At 38.8% G+C, this 19,579-nt stretch overlaps 1 protein-coding gene across 1 annotated transcript in view; it reads right to left on the reverse strand.

Annotated features, from left to right (window-relative positions):
• Positions 1–15,766, reverse strand: part of LOC128697694 (osteoclast-stimulating factor 1) — a gene marked incomplete at its 5' end in the record, with an annotated part of 80,447 nt that extends 64,681 nt beyond the window's left edge. The window contains 2 exon segments of the mRNA XM_070080327.1: positions 9,776–9,981; positions 15,652–15,766. Of these exon segments, the coding sequence (XP_069936428.1) occupies positions 9,776–9,981; positions 15,652–15,766 (321 nt within the window).
• Positions 15,767–19,579: the final 3,813 nt, after the last annotated feature.

Raw genomic sequence — 19,579 nt, forward strand, 5'->3', positions numbered from 1 at the left:
AAAGAAGTAAATGCTAGGGTGTTTGGGAGAGGGGTGAGATTAAATTATGGGGAATCAAATACAAAATGGAAATTGACACAGTTACTTTTTGCTGATGATACTGTGCTTATGGGAGATTCTAAAGAAAAATTGCAAAGGTTAGTGGATGAGTTTGGGAGTGTGTGTAAAGGTAGAAAGTTGAAAGTGAACATAGAAAAGAGTAAGGTGATGAGGGTATCAAATGATTCAGATAAAGAAAAATTGGATATCAAATTGGGGAGGAGAAATATGGAAGAAGTGAATGTTTTTAGATACTCGGGAGTTGACGTGTCGGCAGATGGATTTATGAAGGATGAGGCTAATCATAGAATTGATGAGGGAAAAAAGGTGAGTGGTACATTGAGGTATATGTGGAGTCAAAAAACGTTATCTATGGAGGCAAAGAAGGAAATGTATGAAAGTATAGTAGTACCAACACTCTTATATGGGTGTGAAGCTTGGGTTGTGAATGCAACAGCGAGGAGGCGGTTGGAGGCAGTGGATATGTCCTGTCTAAGGGCAATGTGTGGTGTAAATATTATGCAGAAAATTCAGAGTGTGGAAATTAGGAGAAGGTGTGGAGTTAATAAAAGTATTAGTGAGAGGGCTGAAGAGGGGTTGTTGAGGTGGTTTGGTCATTTAGAGAGAATGGATCAAAGTAGAATGACATGGAGAGCATTTAAATCTGTAGGAGAAGGAAGGCAGGGTAGGGGTCGTCCTCAAAAAGGTTGGAAGGAAGGGGTAAGGGAGGTTTTGTGGGCGAGGGGTTTGGACTTCCAGCAGGCGTGCATGAGCATGTTCGATAGGAGTGAATTGAGACGAATGGTATTTGGGACCTGGCGATCTGTTGGAGTGTGAGCAGGGTAATATTTAGTGAAGGGATTCAGGGAAACCGGTTATTTTTATATAGCTGGACTTGAGTCCTGGAAATGGGAAGTACAATGCCTGCACTCTAAAGGAGGGGTTTTGGGATATTAGCAGTTTGGAGGGATATGTTGTGTATCTTTATACGTATATGCTTCTAAACTGTTGTGTTCTGAGCACTTCTGCAAAAAACAGTGATTATGTGTGAGTGAGGTGAAAGTGGGGATTTTCTTTCTTTTTGGGTCACCCTGCCTCGGTGGGAGATGGCCGACTTGTTTAAAAAAAAAAAAAAAAAAATACGTATAACAGAAATACAATAATACTATAATAATAATTATAATATTTTTATTATTAACACACTGGCCGATTCCCACCAAGGCAGGGTGGCCCGAAAAAGAAAAACTTTCACCATCATTCACTCCATCACTGTCTTGCCAGAAGGGTGCTTTACACTACAGTTTTTAAACTGCAACATTAACACCCCTCCTTCAGAGTGCAGGCACTGTACTTCCCATCTCCAGGACTCAAGTCCGGCCTGCTGGTTTCCCTGAATCCCTTCATAATTATAATAGTAATAGTGCTATAATAACAAGTGAGCTTCAGAACGCAACAAAACAACAAATGCCGCCACAAGATGGCAAAGTGAACACCACAACAACAGGAGTGGGAATGGCCGCCACCGCTTGTCACATAATGACACATTTTAATCATTCTAGAGTATATATCAGGTTTCTATGTTAATTATATTGTTTATCATGTCATATTAGATTAATTGTGATAGATAAATATAGCTGTAGAGTTGATATTATCATCATATTCAAGTATTTTGTCATGCCTCCAGATAGCAGGAATTCTGCTGGAATGAATTAAAGGCATTTCAATTAATTTAAATGAGGAAAATTGACTAAGCATACGAGCAGATCAAGTTACGAGGTAGGTCACAGAACGGATTAAACTCGCAAGCAGAGGTTCCACTGTATATTAACCCTTTGACTGTCGCAATCCCCAATCCTGAAGTGTCTCCTGGTGTCGCAAAATTTCAAAAAAAAAAAAATTATTTTTTCTTATGAAATGATAGAGAATCTTTTCCCGATTGTAATGACACCAAAAAAACGAAATTTGATGGAAAACTGATGGAATTATGCTCTCGCGAAGTTAGCGACCTCAGCGCTGTTTACAAATCGGCGATTTCGCCCACTTTGAGCCCTATTTTCGGCTAATTCCATTGTTCCAGTCAACCAAACTCATAGCCATTTCTTTAGAACTCCATTTTTTCTATCGATTGAGTACAAAAAACTGCCCGTTTACCGATTTCAACTAACTAATAATATGGTCCATACCCCCGGCCGGGATTGAACCCGCGGTCATAGAGTCTCAAAACTCCAGCCCCTCTATGACCGCGGGTTCAATCCCGGCCGGGGGTATGGTTTATTTGCAATCGTGTCATTACGATTTCTTAAGTCAAGTAATAATATGGTCAGAAATTTGCAATTTGGCCAATTTCACGAAAACTAAAAAATATGACAATTTCAAAATAAGGTACAGAATGAACAATGCAGACATTCCTGGCTCTAAAATACCATTTTCTTTGTTCATCAGTCATGTCTCGAGGCCCCTCTGATATTACTCTTGCTTTCTATTTTTAATTTTTATTCAAACAAAAAATACAAGATTTACTCTTATGCAGACTACTGCAATACTGTAATAATTGTATAAATAACATCAACCCATTTATGACTGCATATATGGCTAGTTGGACATTTATTGGACAATGGCATCATTTGTTTACTTTTGAACATTGGCAAAAATCAAACATTTCCCTTACTTTGAGCTCTATTTCTAGGTTCTTTTTATAGCAAAATCAATCAAAATCACCTCTATTTCCATAATATGTTTTCCATTCTATCAAATGAGACCAAGAAAACGAGAATACAACCATAAATACTATACAAAAATAGACCACAAAGTCGGCATTTTAATTAAAAAAAAACGGTCGGAGTTTTTTTTTTCTCATTATGCACTGCGTGCTCCAGGATTTTTTTTATGTAGTGCACACTGACCACACAGACCCATTCATTCACATGTGGGCCTACCAGCTTTCTCCTTCTTGATTTGAAGCTGCCAGAATTTATATATACGTCAAACACGGTACCTCGTAAGACGTATATATACGGCTGCGACAGTCAAAGGGTTAAAAACAGAACTAGGCATTAAAAACAATAAAAAGGTAAAATACACATACAGTACACTGGACGGAGGGCTGATTGTAAGTTCGAGCGGTCGTTAACCCTTAAACTGTCCAAACGTAGATCTACATTTTTTCAACATTTGAAAGTGCAGGTCCGCCATCACAAATCTGGCAATCAGTTATTCGGCACTAATTTTGGCTAGCATAATTTCAAATTTCCAGGGTCGCCACACCAACCTGCTGGTACTGTTTGGTGGTGCTACTTGCTGCATAAGTCATTCCAATTTATTTTTCTCCATTTATTGTTATAACCTGCTTACTTTTAGCCCTACCCATAGTTCCAATGAATAAAAGAAATCCTTCTCGTTGTGTAAAGCACATACACCGTACATTGTTCATAAAAAGTAAGGTGGCTTTGAAGCCTCTGTCGGTTACTATGAGCTCAGTCTCATGAAGCAGAAGAATATGCTTTATTATTATGCTAATATCAACACTACAGCTTATTTGCCTATCACAATTGATTTAATATGACATAATAAACAATATAAATAACATAAAACATGTTAAATACTCCAGAATGAATAATATTTGGCATAACACTGAGCAGTTCGACGGAGGTATGAAGAGGATATGGTAAACAAATACCATTCTCCTATCCTTGTCTTGGGGGCTTATATTAGAGAAAACGGAGTGTAGCACAGGGCTAACTGTGATATACACTCGTACTCCACCATAAACATGAAACAAAAAAGTTATTTTCTCTCTATAGATTATCACACATAGCAGCATATGTGTAGAGAACCTAGGATAACCCAAAAAAAGTCAACGTGGCTTATTTTTAGTACCTGGCTTGGATTAGCCATACATGATTTTTGGTAAATATTCGATTCCCAGGCAGGGTAGAAACATTAGGCGTGTTTCTTTACACCTGTTGTCTATGTTTACCCATCAGTAAATGGGTACCTGGGTGTTAGTCGACTAGTGTGGGTGTTATCCTGGGACACTGACCTAATTTTCTTGAAATACTCAGCATAACAAGTGCCTTTCTATACAGTAGTATGTCACTCGTATTGTAGATAGTGACCCTCGTATTGTAGATAGTCTTAACCCTTTCAGGGTCCGTCCCGTAGATCTACGGCTTTACGTTCAGGGTCCAAACCGTAGATCTACGCCATGAGCTCAGCTCACTCTGATAAACTGTGAGTGGTACATTTGGGCCTAGATATGAGAGAATACATCTATGTGGTATGTGTGCACCACATAAAACAGATCCTGCAGCACACTATGTATAATGAGAGAAAAAAAATGAAATCATGATTTTTCAATTAAAACAGCGACTTTGCAGTGTTTTTTCGTATGTTTTTTATAGTTCTATTTGCGATTTCTTGGTCTCATTTGATAGAATGGAAGACATATTACAGAAATGGAGATGATTTTGATTGGTTTTAGCACTGGAAATGGCTTAAAACTGATCTCAAAGTAGCAGAAATGTTAAAATTTTGCCGATATTCAAGAGTAAACAAACGACCTCACACGTCTAATACACGCCAGCTGGTGGGTCTAATATGCATTCACAAATATGGTGATGATATTTATACAATTATTACAGTATTGCATAACAGTAAATCTTCTATTTTTTGGTGTGAATAAAAATTCATTATGTGAATAAAAAATAAAAATGGAATTTATTTGTAAAGCCTCAAAATGTAACTAATGAACAGAGGAAATGTTAGTTTAGTTCCAGGAATACCTACATTGTTTATTCTGGACCCTATTTTGAAATTGGAATATTTTGAACTTTGTGTTAAATTAGCCAAATTAACAATTTCCGATCACTTTAATTTGTAGTTGAAACAGTTGACTTGGCGATTTCTCGTGCTCAATCGATAGAATAGAAGTAATACTAGTGAAATAGCTAAGAATTTGGTTGACTGGAGTAATGTAATTGGCCTAAAATGGAAGTCAAAGTCGGCAAAATCACCGATTCGTAAATATCGCTGACACATCAAAATTCGCGAGAGCATAATTTCGTCAATTTTCCATCAAATTTCGTACTTTTTGTTTTATTACCTTCACAAAAAGATTCTCTGCCATTTCATAAGAAAAAATAACAAAATTTTTTTTTTTAAATTCTTGGACACTGGGGCACCACTTCAGATTTGGGCCTTGGACCCTGAAGGGGTTAATGACCCTCGTGTAGTAGATAGTCTTTTTAGTATGATAATAAGATGTTATCTTCATTATAGAATAATAAGAAAATATTATAACATTTATATTATAATAAGGTAAAAGGACCCCAATGGAAATAAGTCACTGTCTGACTTTTTTTGGGTTATCCTAGGTTCTCTACACATATGCTGCTATGTATGATAATTCTATGTAACTGTACTTGTGTTTTTTTTTTTTTTAACAAGTCGGCCGTCTCCCACCAAGGCAGGGTGACCCAAAAAAGAAAGAAAATCCCCAAAAAGAAAATACTTTCATCATCATTCAACACTTTCACCACACTCACACATTATCACTGTTTTTGCAGAGGTGCTCAGAATACAACAGTTTAGAAGCATACACATATAAAGATACACAACATATCCCTCCAAACTGCCAATATCCCAAACCACTCCTTTGAAGTGCAGGCATTGTACTTCCCATTTCCAGGACTCAAGTCCGACTATATGAAAATAACCGGTTTCCCTGAATCCCTTCACTAAATATTACCCTCCTCACACTCCAACAGATCGTCAGGTCCCAAGTACCATTAGTCTCCATTCACTCCTATCTAACACGCTCATGCACGCTTGCTGGAAGTCCAAACCCCTTGCCCACAAAACCTCCTTTACCCCCTCTCTCCCTATGGATTTATATGCTTTCCATGTCATTCTACTTTGATCCATTCTCTCTAAATGACCAAACCACCTCAACAACCCCTCTTCTGCTCTCTAACTAATACTTTTATTAACTCCACACCTTTTCCTAATTTCCACACTCCGAATTTTCTGCATAATATTTACACCACATATTGCCCTTAAACAGGACACCTCCACTGCCTCCAACCGTCTCCTCACTGCTGCATTTACCACCCAAGCTTCAAACCCATATAAGAGTGTTGGTACTACTATACTTTCATACATTCCCTTCCTTGCCTCCATAGATAATGTTTTTTGACTCCACATATACCTTAACGCACCACTCACCTTTTTTCCCCTCATCAATTCTATGATTAACCTCATCCTTCATAAATCCATCCGCCGACACGTCAACTCCCAAGTATCTGAAAACATTCACTTCTTCCATACTCCTCCTCCCCAATTTGATATCCAATTTTTCTTTATCTAATTCATTTGATACCCTCATCACCTTACTCTTTTCTATGTTCACTTTCAACTTTCTACCTTTACACACATTCCCAAACTCATCCACTAACCTTTGCAATTTTTCTTTAGAATCTCCCATAAGCACAGTATCATCAGCAAAAAGTAACTGTGTCAATTCCCATTTTGAATTTGATTCCCCAAAATTTAATCCCGCCCCTCTCCCGAACACCCTAGCATTTACTTCCTTTACAACCCCATCTATAAATATATTAAACAACCATGGTGACATTACACATCCCTGTCTAAGACCTACTTTTACCGGGAAGTAGTCTCCCTCTCTTCTACACACCCTAACCTGAGCCTCACTATCCTCATAAAAACTCTTTACAGCATTTAATAACTTACCACCTATTCCATATACTTGCAACATCTGCCACATTGCTCCTCTATCCACTCTATCATATGCCTTTTCTAAATCCATAAATGCAATAAAAACTTCCCTACCTTTATCTAAATACTGTTCACATATATGCTTCAATGTAAACACTTGATCTACACATCCCCTACCCACTCTGAAACCTCCTTGCTCATCCGCAATCCTACATTCTGTCTTATCTCTAATTCTTTCAATTATAACCCTACCGTACACTTTTCCTGGTATACTCAGTAAACTTATTTCTCTATAATTTTTACAGTCTCTTTTGTCCCCTTTCCCTTTATATAAAGGGACTATACATGCTCTCCGCCAATCCCTAGGTACCTTCCCCTCTTTCATACATTTATTAAACAAAAGTACCAACCACTCCAACACTATATCCCCCCCTGCTTTTAACATTTCTGTCATGATCCCATCAGTTCCAGCTGCTTTACCCCCTTTCATTTTACGTAATGCCTCACGTACCTTCCCCACACTTACATTCTGCTCTTCTTCACTCCTAAAAGATGGTATACCTCCCTGACCAGTGCATGAAATTACTGCCTCTGTTTCTTCCTTAACATTTAAAAGTTCCTCAAAATATTCTCGCCATCTACCTAATACCTCCATCTCCCCATCTACTAACTTCCCTACTCTGTTTTTAACTGACAAATCCATACTTTCCCTAGGCTTTCTTAACTTGTTTAACTCACTCCAAAATTTTTTCTTATTTTCATTAAAATTTCTTGACAGTGCCTCTTCCACTCTTTCATCTGCTCTCCTTTTGCACTCTCTCACCACTCTCTTTACCTTTCTTTTACTCTCCATATACTCTGCTCTTCTTATAACACTTCTGCTTTGTAAAAACCTCTCATAAGCTACCTTTTTCTCTTTTATCACACCCTTTACTTCATCATTCCACCAATCACTCCAATTTCCTCCTGCCCCCACCTTCCTATAACCACAAACTTCTGCCCCACATTCTAATACTGCATTTTTAAAACTATTCCAACCCTCTTCAACCCCCCCACTACTCATCTTTGCACTAGCCCACCTTTCTGCCAATAATTGCTTATATCTCACCCGAACTTCCTCCTCCCTTAGTTTATACACTTTCACCTCCCTCTTACTTGTTGTTGCCACCTTCCTCTTTTCCCATCTAACTCTTACTCTAACTGTAGCTACAACTAAATAATGATCCGATATATCAGTTGCCCCTCTATAAACATGTACATCCTGGAGCCTACCCATCAACCTTTTATCCACCAATACATAATCTAATAAACTACTTTCATTACGTGCTACATCATACCTTGTATATTTATTTATCCTTTTTTTCATAAAATATGTATTACTTATTACCAAATCTCTTTCTACACATAGCTCAATTAAAGGCTCCCCATTTACATTTACCCCTGGCACCCCAAATTTACCTACTACTCCCTCCATAACATTTTTACCCACTTTAGCATTGAAATCCCCAACCACCATTACTCTCACACTTGATTCAAAACTCCCCATGCATTCACTCAACATTTCCCAAAATCTCTCTCTCCTCTACACTTCTCTCTTCTCCAGGTGCATACACGCTTATTATAACCCACTTCACATCCAATCTTTATTTTACTCCACATAATCCTTGAATTAATACATTAATAGTCCCTCTTTTCCTGCCATAGCTTATCCTTCAACATTATTGCTACTCCTTCTTTAGCTCTAACTCTATTTCAAACCCCTGACCTAATCCCATTTATTCCTCTCCACTGAAACTCTCCCACCCCCTTCAGCTTTGTTTCACTTAAAGCCAGGACATCCAGCTTCTTCTCATTCATAACATCCACCATCATCTCTTTCTTATCATCTGCACAACATCCATGCACATTCAGACTTCCCACTTTGATAATTTTCTTCTTCTTATTCTTTTTAGTAATCTTTACAGGAAAAGGGGTTACTAGCCCATTGTTCCCGGCATTTTAGTTGACTTTTACAACACGCATGGCTTACGGAGGAAAGATTCTTATTCCACTTCCCCATGGATATAAAAGGAAAAGTAATAAGACCAAGAACTATTAAGATAAAATCAAAGAAAACTCAGATGAGTGTGTATAAATAAATGTGTTCATGTATGTGTAGTGTGACCTAAGTGTAAGTAGAAGTAGCAAGACATACCTGTAATCTTGTATATTTATGAGACAGGCAAAAGACACCAGCAATCCTACCATCATGTAAAACAATTACAGGCTTTCGTTTTACACTCACTTGGCAGGACGGTAGTACCTCCCTGGGTGGTTGCTGTCTACCAACCTACTACTATGATGGAAGATATATTACAGAAATAGACATGATTTTGATTGCTTTCATGACGAAAAGTACCTTGAAATTGAGCTCAAAGTAGCGGAAATGTTTGATTTTTGCCGATGTTCAATGAACTGTGTAAGTCAAGCTGGTTAATTTTATTAAGTGTATTCTAACTAACCACTCTGTAATTCGGCAAACTCAGTAATCCGGCACACTACAGGTCCCAATGATGCCGGATTTGTGATGGAGGACCTGTAGTATGTAAAAAACAATCTTTTTTTTTTTTTTTTTACATTGGAAAACGTGTAAAAAACTTTGATCTAATTTTTTTTCTTTGTTATATTTGAAAATATGTAAAAAAACATAGATCTACTTTTGGAGCACTACGCATGCGAACGTAAATTTGTTTGGACAGTTTAAGGGTTAAATAGGTAGGTCGTTAGGTGAGGAGTACCTGTAATGAAATCCTTTATTGACTATGTTTTGCCCACACAGTGGCCTTTCATCAAGTCACAAACAGATCTGTTCATGACTTGACGTAGTCAATAAAGGATTGCATTATACTGTACTGCATTTCTGTCTACTTTTCCTTCATGTCTGTATTTTATACCATTTATGTCCATTGTTGGTATAATACACCAGGTTACCACCAGCTACAAAGATACTGAGAATGACATTTACCTGCAGGTCAATCTCCAGTTTGGGCTCTTTCAGCAGCCTTAGAACACAGTCTATGTGTCCACCTTGCGCTGCTGCATGCAGAGATGATGCACCAGACTTGTCTAAGGCATTGACTGACACACCAGCTGCCAGGCATTCTTCCAGCAATGCCAGATTCCCACGTCTTGCAGCATCAATAATAGGCACCTTTACATTGTCAAGACTAACTGCAAAGAAAAATAAGAAATTCTGAAGCTATATACAAGAGTATAATAAACACTGGTCACTGGAACAAGCAAAACCACATGGAGCAAATGACACAGAAGTTAGGAGGAAGTACTGTATTTCTTGAACCACAACTCAGGTCCCAGATACAAAAAACATACTGTAATGCCAATATTATGGAACATCACATCACAAGTACAGAGGCAGGTTTATTGTGACTTTCAGTTCTATGCAGAGCTTTATCGTCACTAACTTGATAAAGCTTCAAACAGCAAAATGTCATCAAAATTTATTTTATGGGGTAACACTAAACCCACAGGGGTCAAACAACACATTGGAGAATGGGAAGCAATCAGATTCAATCCAAGGAAAGACAGGGTATCCCCAATTCTTTGTCTCAAGAACCCATCACTATCTTGTTTAGCAGACTGGAAGCCTTAGTTAAAGATTAAAATATACAGTACAGTACTGTACTCTGATCTTGTGTGTCACGTTCTTTAAGTGGGTTTGTTTGTAACTTTGTAGCTATTATTATGTTTAAAGATGGGACAGTACCAAAATTTTTGCTGATACTGATACTCAATTTTAGGCCAATTTTGATACTATCAAAATTAGGCAATAGCCAATGGTAGTGATACTTTTGCACAGCTTATCCAGGTAAATAACAAAAAGGCACAATACCGTGACTGGAATGATACACAAATAACCCGCACATAAAAGAAGCTTACGACGACGTTTCGGTCCGACTTGGACCATTGACAAAGTCACACTAACAGAGGAGGAGCAGGACGGCTATATATAGGCAGGAAGAGGTGGAGGTAGTAGTAGTGGTAGTAGTAGTAGTAGTAGTAGTAGTACAAGAATTGTATATAATACCGACAGGATGAAATGACACATGCACAACACCCGGGCATCCCCACCGTAGACGTTTCGCCATCCAGCCAGCCACTGGATGGCGAAACGTCCACAACAAAGACAACCAGACGCCGCACATGTGTCTAATTTCATCAGTAGATGTAGTAGAAGAAGAAGAGGTAGTAGTAGTGGTAGTGGTAGAAGTGGGAAATAAGGAAGACGAGCCAGTCAAATACAAAGGAAGGGGAGCACTGCAAGAGAGCTAGAAACCCACAGAGGGAGAGCAAGCACACCGAGGTGCGTGAAAGGGGAAGTGGTGAAATAAAATAAAGAAGGAACAGAAACACGAGACAGGAGAGAGAAAGACAACCCAGAGGAGAAAAGGAGAGAGGAAAGGGGAAGAGGAAGAAGAAAAAGAAGAAGAAGAAGAAAAAATGAGGATTCAGGTTAAGTCACGGGTGTTCTGAAGTTTGGAGCATTTTACAATGTAGTGGGAGAGGAAGGCATCTACAGAGACGAAGCCAGGGCTAAGGTTCATACAAGGAAAGTTGTGTATAAGAGAGGATTCAACTAAACGGCGACTGTTCGAGTTGGAAGTAGGGAAGACAGTTTTAGCAGAAGACCAGTCAATAGGATGGCTATGATCTCTGACGTGACAGAAAAGAGCATTGTTAGTGTCGGCAAGCCTAACACTATTTTTGTGCTCCCTAAGTCTGTCAGAAAGAGATCGACCAGTTTCTCCAAAGTATTGAAGAGGACAGGAGGAGCAAGAAATAGAGTAGACACCAGGAACATCTGTAGAGGGAGGAGAGGTATGAACGAGATTAGTGCGAAGAGTGTTAGTCTGGCGGAAGGTAAGCTTGATGTCTAAGGGACGGAGAGAATTGTTGAGATTAGAAAGACCGGAAATGTAGGGAAGGCAGAGGATAGAAGAGTTCCCATGAGTAGAGAGTTTGGGAGAGAAGAAATTGCGTTTAGCACGTGAGAGGGCAGAGTCTATGAAATGGGAAGGGTAGCCAAGACGGGAGAACGAATTATAAAGAGTGGAAATTTCTGCTGGAAGGAACTGAGGATCACAGATGCGGAGGGCACGGAGAAAGAGGGAGATAAGAACACTTTTCTTGACAGGGGAAGCATGATAGGAAAAGTAGTGAATGTACATGCCACTGTGCATAGGTTTACGGTAAACGGAAAAGGAAAAACCCGTATCTGAGCGGTGGACATGGACATCAAGGAAAGGAAGTAAGGAATTAGATTCCCATTCAGCTTTAAACTTAATGGAAGGGGCAAGATTGTTAAGAGCTTCAAGAAAAGGTTGGAAGAGACTGGAGTCATGAGGCCACAGAGCAAAGATGTCATCCACATAGCGGAGCCAGAGTGAAGGTTGCACATCGAGGGTAGGAAGAAGAACAGTCTCGAAGTATTCCATGTAAAGATTAGCAAGGACAGGAGAGAGAGGAGAGCCCATAGCGGCACCGAAGGTTTGGGAATAATATTTCCCTTGGAAGGAAAAGGAGTTAGAGTCCACACAGAGGCGGATCAGATCAAGAAAGACAGCATAGCGCCTGATAAAGTGGAAAATGGCAAATGTAATACCTATTAACAAGGCAGGTGACAGGTCCTTAGCTTTGAACTATAGACCATTAAGCCTTACCTCCACAGTAGGAAAATTAATGGAATCAATAATTGCCAAAGGAATTCATAGCCATCTTAACAGGCATAAATTGATTAACCCTTTCAGGGTCCGTCCCGTAGATCTACGGCTTTACGGTGAGTGTCCAAACCGTAGATCTACGCCATGAGCTCAGCTCACTCTGATAAACTGTGAGTGGTACATTTGGGCCTAGATATGAGAGAATACATCTATGTGGTATGTGTGCACCACATAAAACAGATCCTGCAGCACAATGTGTATAATGAGAGAAAAAAACTGAAATCATGATTTTTCGATTAAAACAGCAACTTTGCAGTGTTTTTTCGTATGTTTTTTATAGTTGTATTTGCGATTTCTTGGTCTCATTTGATAGAATGGAAGACATATTACAGAAATAGAGATGATTTTGATTGGTTTTAGCACTGGAAATGGCTTGAAACTGAGCTCAAAGTAGCGGAAATGTTAAATTTTTGCCGATATTCAAGAGTAAACAAACGACCTCACACATCTAATACACGTCAGCTGGTGGGTCTAATATACATTCACAAATATGGTGATATTTATACAATTATTACAGTATTGCATAACAGTAAATCTTCTATTTTTTGGTGTGAATAAAAATTCATTATGTGAATAAAAAATCAAAATGGAATTTATTTGTAAAGCCTCAAAACATAACTAATGAACAGAGGAAATGTTAGTTTAGTGCCAGGAATGCCTACATTGTTTATTATGGACCCTATTTTGAAATTGGAATATTTTGAACTTTGTGTTAAATTGGCCAAATTAACAATTTCCGATCACTTTATTTTGTAGTTGAAACAGTTGACTTGGCGATTTCTTGTGCTCAATCGATAGAATATCGCTGACACATCAAAATTCACGAGAGCATAATTTCGTCAATTTTCCACCAAATTTCGTACTTTTTGTTTTATTACCTTCACAAAAAGATTCTCTACGATTTCATAAGAAAAAATAACAAATTTTTTTTTTGAAAATTCTTGGACACTGGTGCGTGACTCCAGATTTGGGCCTTGGACCCTGAAAGGGTTAATGAATCTCAGCACAGTTTTACAAAGGGGCATTCCTGCCTTATGAATTTACTAACTTTCTTCACTAAGGTATCTGAGGAGGTAGATCATGGTATTGAATATGATACTGTGTATATGGACTTCAGTAAGGCTTTCGATAGAGTTCCACATCAGAGGCTACTGAGGAAACTTAAGGCACACAGAATAGGAGGAGAATTTTTTTCCTGGGTAGAGGTATGGTTGACAAATAGGCAGCAGAGAGTTTGCATAAATGGGGAGAAATCAGAATGGGGGCACGTCACAAGCAGTGTTCCACAGGGGTCAGTGTTGGGCCCCTTGTTGTTCACAATCTACATAAACGACATAGATGAGGGAATAAATAGCGACATAAGCAAATTTGCTGATGACACCAACATAGGCCGTCCAATTCATTCTAATGAGGACATTAGAGCACTCCAGGATGATTTGAATAGACTGATGCAGTGGTCGGAGAAGTGGCAGATGCAGTTTAATATAGACAAATGCAAAGTTCTAAATGTTGGACAGGAAAATAACCATGCCACATTTTTTTTTTTAACAAGTTGGCCGTCTCCCACCAAAGCACAGTGACCCAAAAAGAAAGAAAATCCCCAAAAAGAAAATACTTTCATCATCATTCAACACTTTCACCTCACTCACACACAAATAATAAATAATGTAGCTCTTAATATTACAGATTGTGAAAAGGATTTAGGAATCCTGGTTAGCAGTAATCTAAAACCAAGATAACAGTGCATTAGTGTTCGCAATAAAGCGAACAGAATCCTTGGCTTCATAGCAAGAAATATAAATAATAGAAGTCCTCAGGTTGTCCTTTAACTCTATATATCTTTGGTTAAGCCTCATTTAGATCATGCTACGCAGTTTTGGTCACCGTATTACAGAATGGATATAAACGCACTGGAAAATGTACAAAGGGGATGACAAAGTTAATCCCATGTATCAGAAATCTTCCCTATGAGGATAGACTGAGAGCCCTGAATCTGCACTCTCTAGAAAGACGTAGAATTAGGGGGGATATAATTGACTTGTATAAATGGAAAACAGGAATAAATAAAGGGGATGTAAACAGCGTGCTAAAAATATCTAACATAGACAGGACTCGCAGCAATGGCTTTAAACTGAAAAAATTCAGATTCAGGAAGGATATAGGAAAGCACTGGTTTGGTAATAGAGTTGTGGATGAGTTTAACAAACTCCGGAGTACCGTCATAGAAGCTAAGACGTTGTGTAGTTTTAAAAATAGTTTCGATAAATACATGAGTGGGTGTGGGTGGGTGTGAGTTGGACCTGACTAGCTTGTGCTACTAGGTTGGATGCCGTGCTCCTCCCTTAAGTGACGTGTCTGACCTCACTAGGTCAAGGCATTGGCTTAAGCCGGTGGGAGAATTGGACCTGCCTCACACAGGCCAGTAGGCCTGTTGCAGTGTTCCTTCTTTCTTATGTTCTCTTCTTATCATGTAGTTTTCTGGCACTGATCCTGACCTCAAAGCTATTGTACTATGGCACAGACCTTGAAAGGGCTAAGGTCTTGCTCCATTGTATGGAAAGCCTGCTAGACAGATGGAGACAGAGACAGTAAGACAGAGACTGATAGAATGTCTCAGTCTCTTTCTCTCTCAGTCTCTCTAATATTCTCTCTCATACTCTCATTCTCTCTCTCTCTCACTAACAGACACAACCTTGGTAGAACAAACTTAGCCCATTGTATCGAATTTAAGTACAAACAAATTTTCTGTTCATTGTATCCAAAATCCATTATATATGTGGCTGTTATAGCAAGGTTTTCTACACTGCTAAAGAATAACTATCTAAAGATTTTCAGTAACACACTAAATGTTCTCCACATGTTATACTGCACAAGTATAACACATTGTTAAGCATAACACACTAGATGTTCTTAAGTATAACACAAAGTGCAAGGTCTGAAGTTATTATTTTTTTTATTAACAAATCAGCTGCTTCCCATCAAGGTAGAGTGGCCTGAAAAAGAAAAAAACTTTCATCATCATTCACTCCATCACTGTCTTGCCAGAGGCATGTTTACACGACAGTTATAAAACTGCAACATTAACACCCCAAAGTTATCCTACCATATTTACTAGGGATATAACCCTTCTTGTTATCCAGGTTTGCCAGCCACCAGTTTGGGTCACTTCGGTCCACAACAAAGAGCAGGTCACCCTCCTCAAAGGACAACTCACAGTCCTGAAACACATTTAGAACACAAGATACAAAACTGTGTATCTGCATTTCCATTAAAGCACAATGAACTAGCATTAACATCCTGATACAGAACTGTACATAAGCTAATGCTGCTTTAACCCTTTGACTGTCACGACCGTATATATACGTTTACGAGGTACCGTGTTTGACGTATATATACTCATAAATTCTAGCGGCTTCAAATCAGGCAGGAGAAAGCTGGTAGGCCCACATGTAAGAGAATGGGTCTGTGTGGTCAGTGTGCACCATATAAAAAAAATCCTGGAGCACGCAGTGCATAATGAGAAAAAAAAAACTCCAACCGTTTTTTCTTAACCCTTAAATGGTAAAAACGTATATATACGTTTTTTCAACATCCGAAAGTATGTAAAAAAATGTAGATCTTTTTTGTTTTACATTTGAAAACGTGTAAAAAAAAACTTTTATCTATATTTTTTTTTGTTACATTTGAAAATATGTTAGAAAAAAGTAGATCTACTTTTGTAGCACTACGAATTTGAACGTCGATTTGTTTGGACCGTTTAAGGGTTAATTAAAATGCCGACTTTGTGGTCTATTTTCGTATAGTATTTGTGGTTGTATTCTCGTTTTCTTGGTCTCATTTGATAGAATGGAAACTATATTATAGAAATAGAGGTGATTTTGATTAATTTTACTATAAAAAGAACCTGAAAATGGAGCACAAAGTACGGGAAATGTTTTATTTTTGCCAATGTTCAAAAGTAAACAAATGATGTCATTGTCCAATATGCAGTCATGAATGGGTTGATGTTATTTATACAATTATTACAGTATTGCAGTAGTCTGCATAACAGTAAATCTTCTATTTTTTGTTTGAATAAAAATTCAAAATAGAAAGCAAGACTAATATCAGAGGGGCCTGGAGACATGACTGATGAACAAAGAAAATGTTATTTTAGAGCCAGGAATGTCTGCATTGTTCATTCTGGTCCTTATTTTGAAATTGTCATATTTTTTTAATTTTCATGAAATTGGCCAAATTGCAAATTTCTGACCATGTTATTGAGCAGTTGAAATCGGTAAATGGGCAGTTTCTTGTACTCAATCGATAAAAAAATGGAGTTCTGAAGAAATAGCTATGAGTTTGGTTGACTGGAATAATGGAATTAGCCGAAAATAGGGCTCAAAGTGGGCGAAATCGCCGATTTGTAAATATCGCCGAGGTCGCTAACTTCGCGAGAGCGTAATTCCGTCAGCTTTCCATCAAATTTTTTTTTTTTTTTGGTGTCTTTACAATTGGGAAAAGATTCTCTATCATTTCATAAGAAAAAATATCGCTATGTTTTTTTTTTTTAAATTTTGCGACACCAGGAGACACCATGAAATATACATTTTCCCACACACAAAGAGAAGGATACATGCACAATAGTAGAGTAGTACATGCACAGTATGTATTGTGCATGTACTAGTCTACTAAATGAAGAATAAATGACACTTACCTTTATTGAAGATGCAGCAATGACTGATGAGACACTGTGTCCTGGGAGTGCCTTTTCCTCCTGAGTACTGTAGGTCCTGTTTGGCATTTTCTTCCAGAACAGGCCTTATCACACTGTGTATGCCACTACGATTCTTAAATCTCTCAAACCAACCTTTGCTGGCTTTAAGTTCACCAATATGAGCACTAGTTCCAGGCATTTTTCCCTGTTCACCTGGGTGTTAGTCGACTTGTGTGGGTTGCATCCTGGGAGACAAGATTAAGGACCCCAATGGAAATAAGTTAGACAGTCTTCGATGACACTGACTTTTTTGGGTTATCCTGGGTGGCAAATCCTCTGGGGTTAATTGTTTCTTGGTATTCTCAATAAGCCACACCAACAACGGTGCTACAGCAGCAGCAGCAGCTGACAGTGCAGCAGCAGCAGCAGCTGTACCACCAATAGTAGCGATGGTTGATTGGGGTTTATTATACAACCTGGCCAGCTCGGAGACATGCACTCCACTTTCATACTTATCAATGATCTTTTTCTTCATCTCTATTGTAATTCTCACCCTTATTGCTGTAGGGTTGGCACTAGAAGCTTTCTTGGGGCCCATGGTCACTTATTTTCCAGAAAAAGCACCGAAAACACTGTAATAATACGAAATATTCCGATTGTATGCTTGGATGTTACCGCGGAGGCTGGCTGGTAAACAATGCCACCGGCGGAACATGTGAGCGTGGCTCAGGCCGCGTCTCGGATGAAAATCGGTAAGCGGGTTTTTAAGCGGTATGTGAGGCAAAATTTTTGCGATTAAAGTAAGCGGTATGCGAAATAATCGCTATGTGATGCCATCGTTATGCGGGGGTCCACTGTATTGGGGGTTGCGACAGTCAAGGGGTTAAGATAATATTTTTGTGAAGGTAATAAAACAAAAACAAAAAATTCTGAACAATACTTACCAAGATAAAGTGGTGGGAAGTTGACCCAATATGATCGGGTGGCGGCAACATCAGCGACTTCCGCAAAATCACTTTTTTTTTTTTTTTTTAGTTTTTTATACTTTTTTTTCTATTCTATTTTTTTTCTTTTTCTAGTAACATTTGTGGTCTGTAAGACCAATATAATGTATATTGTATAAGTGTACACTCATTGTATTCAACACAATAACTGCACTAATTTGTTTATCATTATATTGCTTACAAAACTTCAATATTTTTTATTATCACAATGGCCGATTCCCACCAAGGCAGGGTGGCCCGAAAAAGAAAAACTTTCACCATCATTCACTCCATCACTGTCTTGCCAGAAGGGTGCTTTACACTACAGTTTTTAAACTGCAACATTAACACCCCTCCTTCAGAGTGCAGGCACTGTACTTCCCATCTCCAGGACTCAAGTCCGGCCTGCCAGTTTCCCTGAATCCCTTCATAAATGTTACTTTGCTCACACTCCAACAGCACGTCAAGTATTAAAAACCATTTGTCTCCATTCACTCCTATCAAACACGCTCACGCATGCCTGCTGGAAGTCCAAGCCCCTCGCACACAAAACCTCCTTTACCCCCTCCCTCCAACCTTTCCTAGGCCGACCCCTACCCCGCCTTCCTTCCACTACAGACTGATACACTCTTAAAGTCATTCTGTTTCGCTCCATTCTCTCTACATGTCCGAACCACCTCAACAACCCTTCCTCAGCCCTCTGGACAACAGTTTTGGTAATCCCGCACCTCCTCCTAACTTCCAAACTACGAATTCTCTGCATTATATTCACACCACACATTGCCCTCAGACATGACATCTCCACTGCCTCCAGCCTTCTCCTCGCTGCAACATTCATCACCCATGCTTCACACCCATATAAGAGCGTTGGTAAAACTATACTCTCATACATTCCCCTCTTTGCCTCCAAGGACAAAGTTCTTTGTCTCCACAGACTCCTAAGTGCACCACTCACCCTTTTCCCCTCATCAATTCTATGATTCACCTCATCTTTCATAGACCCATCCGCTGACACGTCCACTCCCAAATATCTGAATACATTCACCTCCTCCATACTCTCTCCCTCCAATCTGATATTCAATCTTTCATCACCTAATCTTTTTGTTTTCCTCATAACCTTACTCTTTCCTGTATTCACTTTCAATTTTCTTCTTTTGCACACCCTACCAAATTCATCCACCAATCTCTGCAACTTCTCTTCAGAATCTCCCAAGAGCACAGTGTCATCAGCAAAGAGCAGCTGTGACAACTCCCACTTTGTGTGTGATTCTTTATCTTTTAACTCCACGCCTCTTGCCAAGACCCTCACATTTACTTCTCTTACAACCCCATCTATAAATATATTAAACAAC

Source organism: Cherax quadricarinatus, unplaced genomic scaffold (assembly GCF_038502225.1).
Source record: "Cherax quadricarinatus isolate ZL_2023a unplaced genomic scaffold, ASM3850222v1 Contig323, whole genome shotgun sequence".
In the NCBI taxonomy this organism is placed as follows: Eukaryota; Metazoa; Arthropoda; class Malacostraca; order Decapoda; family Parastacidae; genus Cherax; species Cherax quadricarinatus.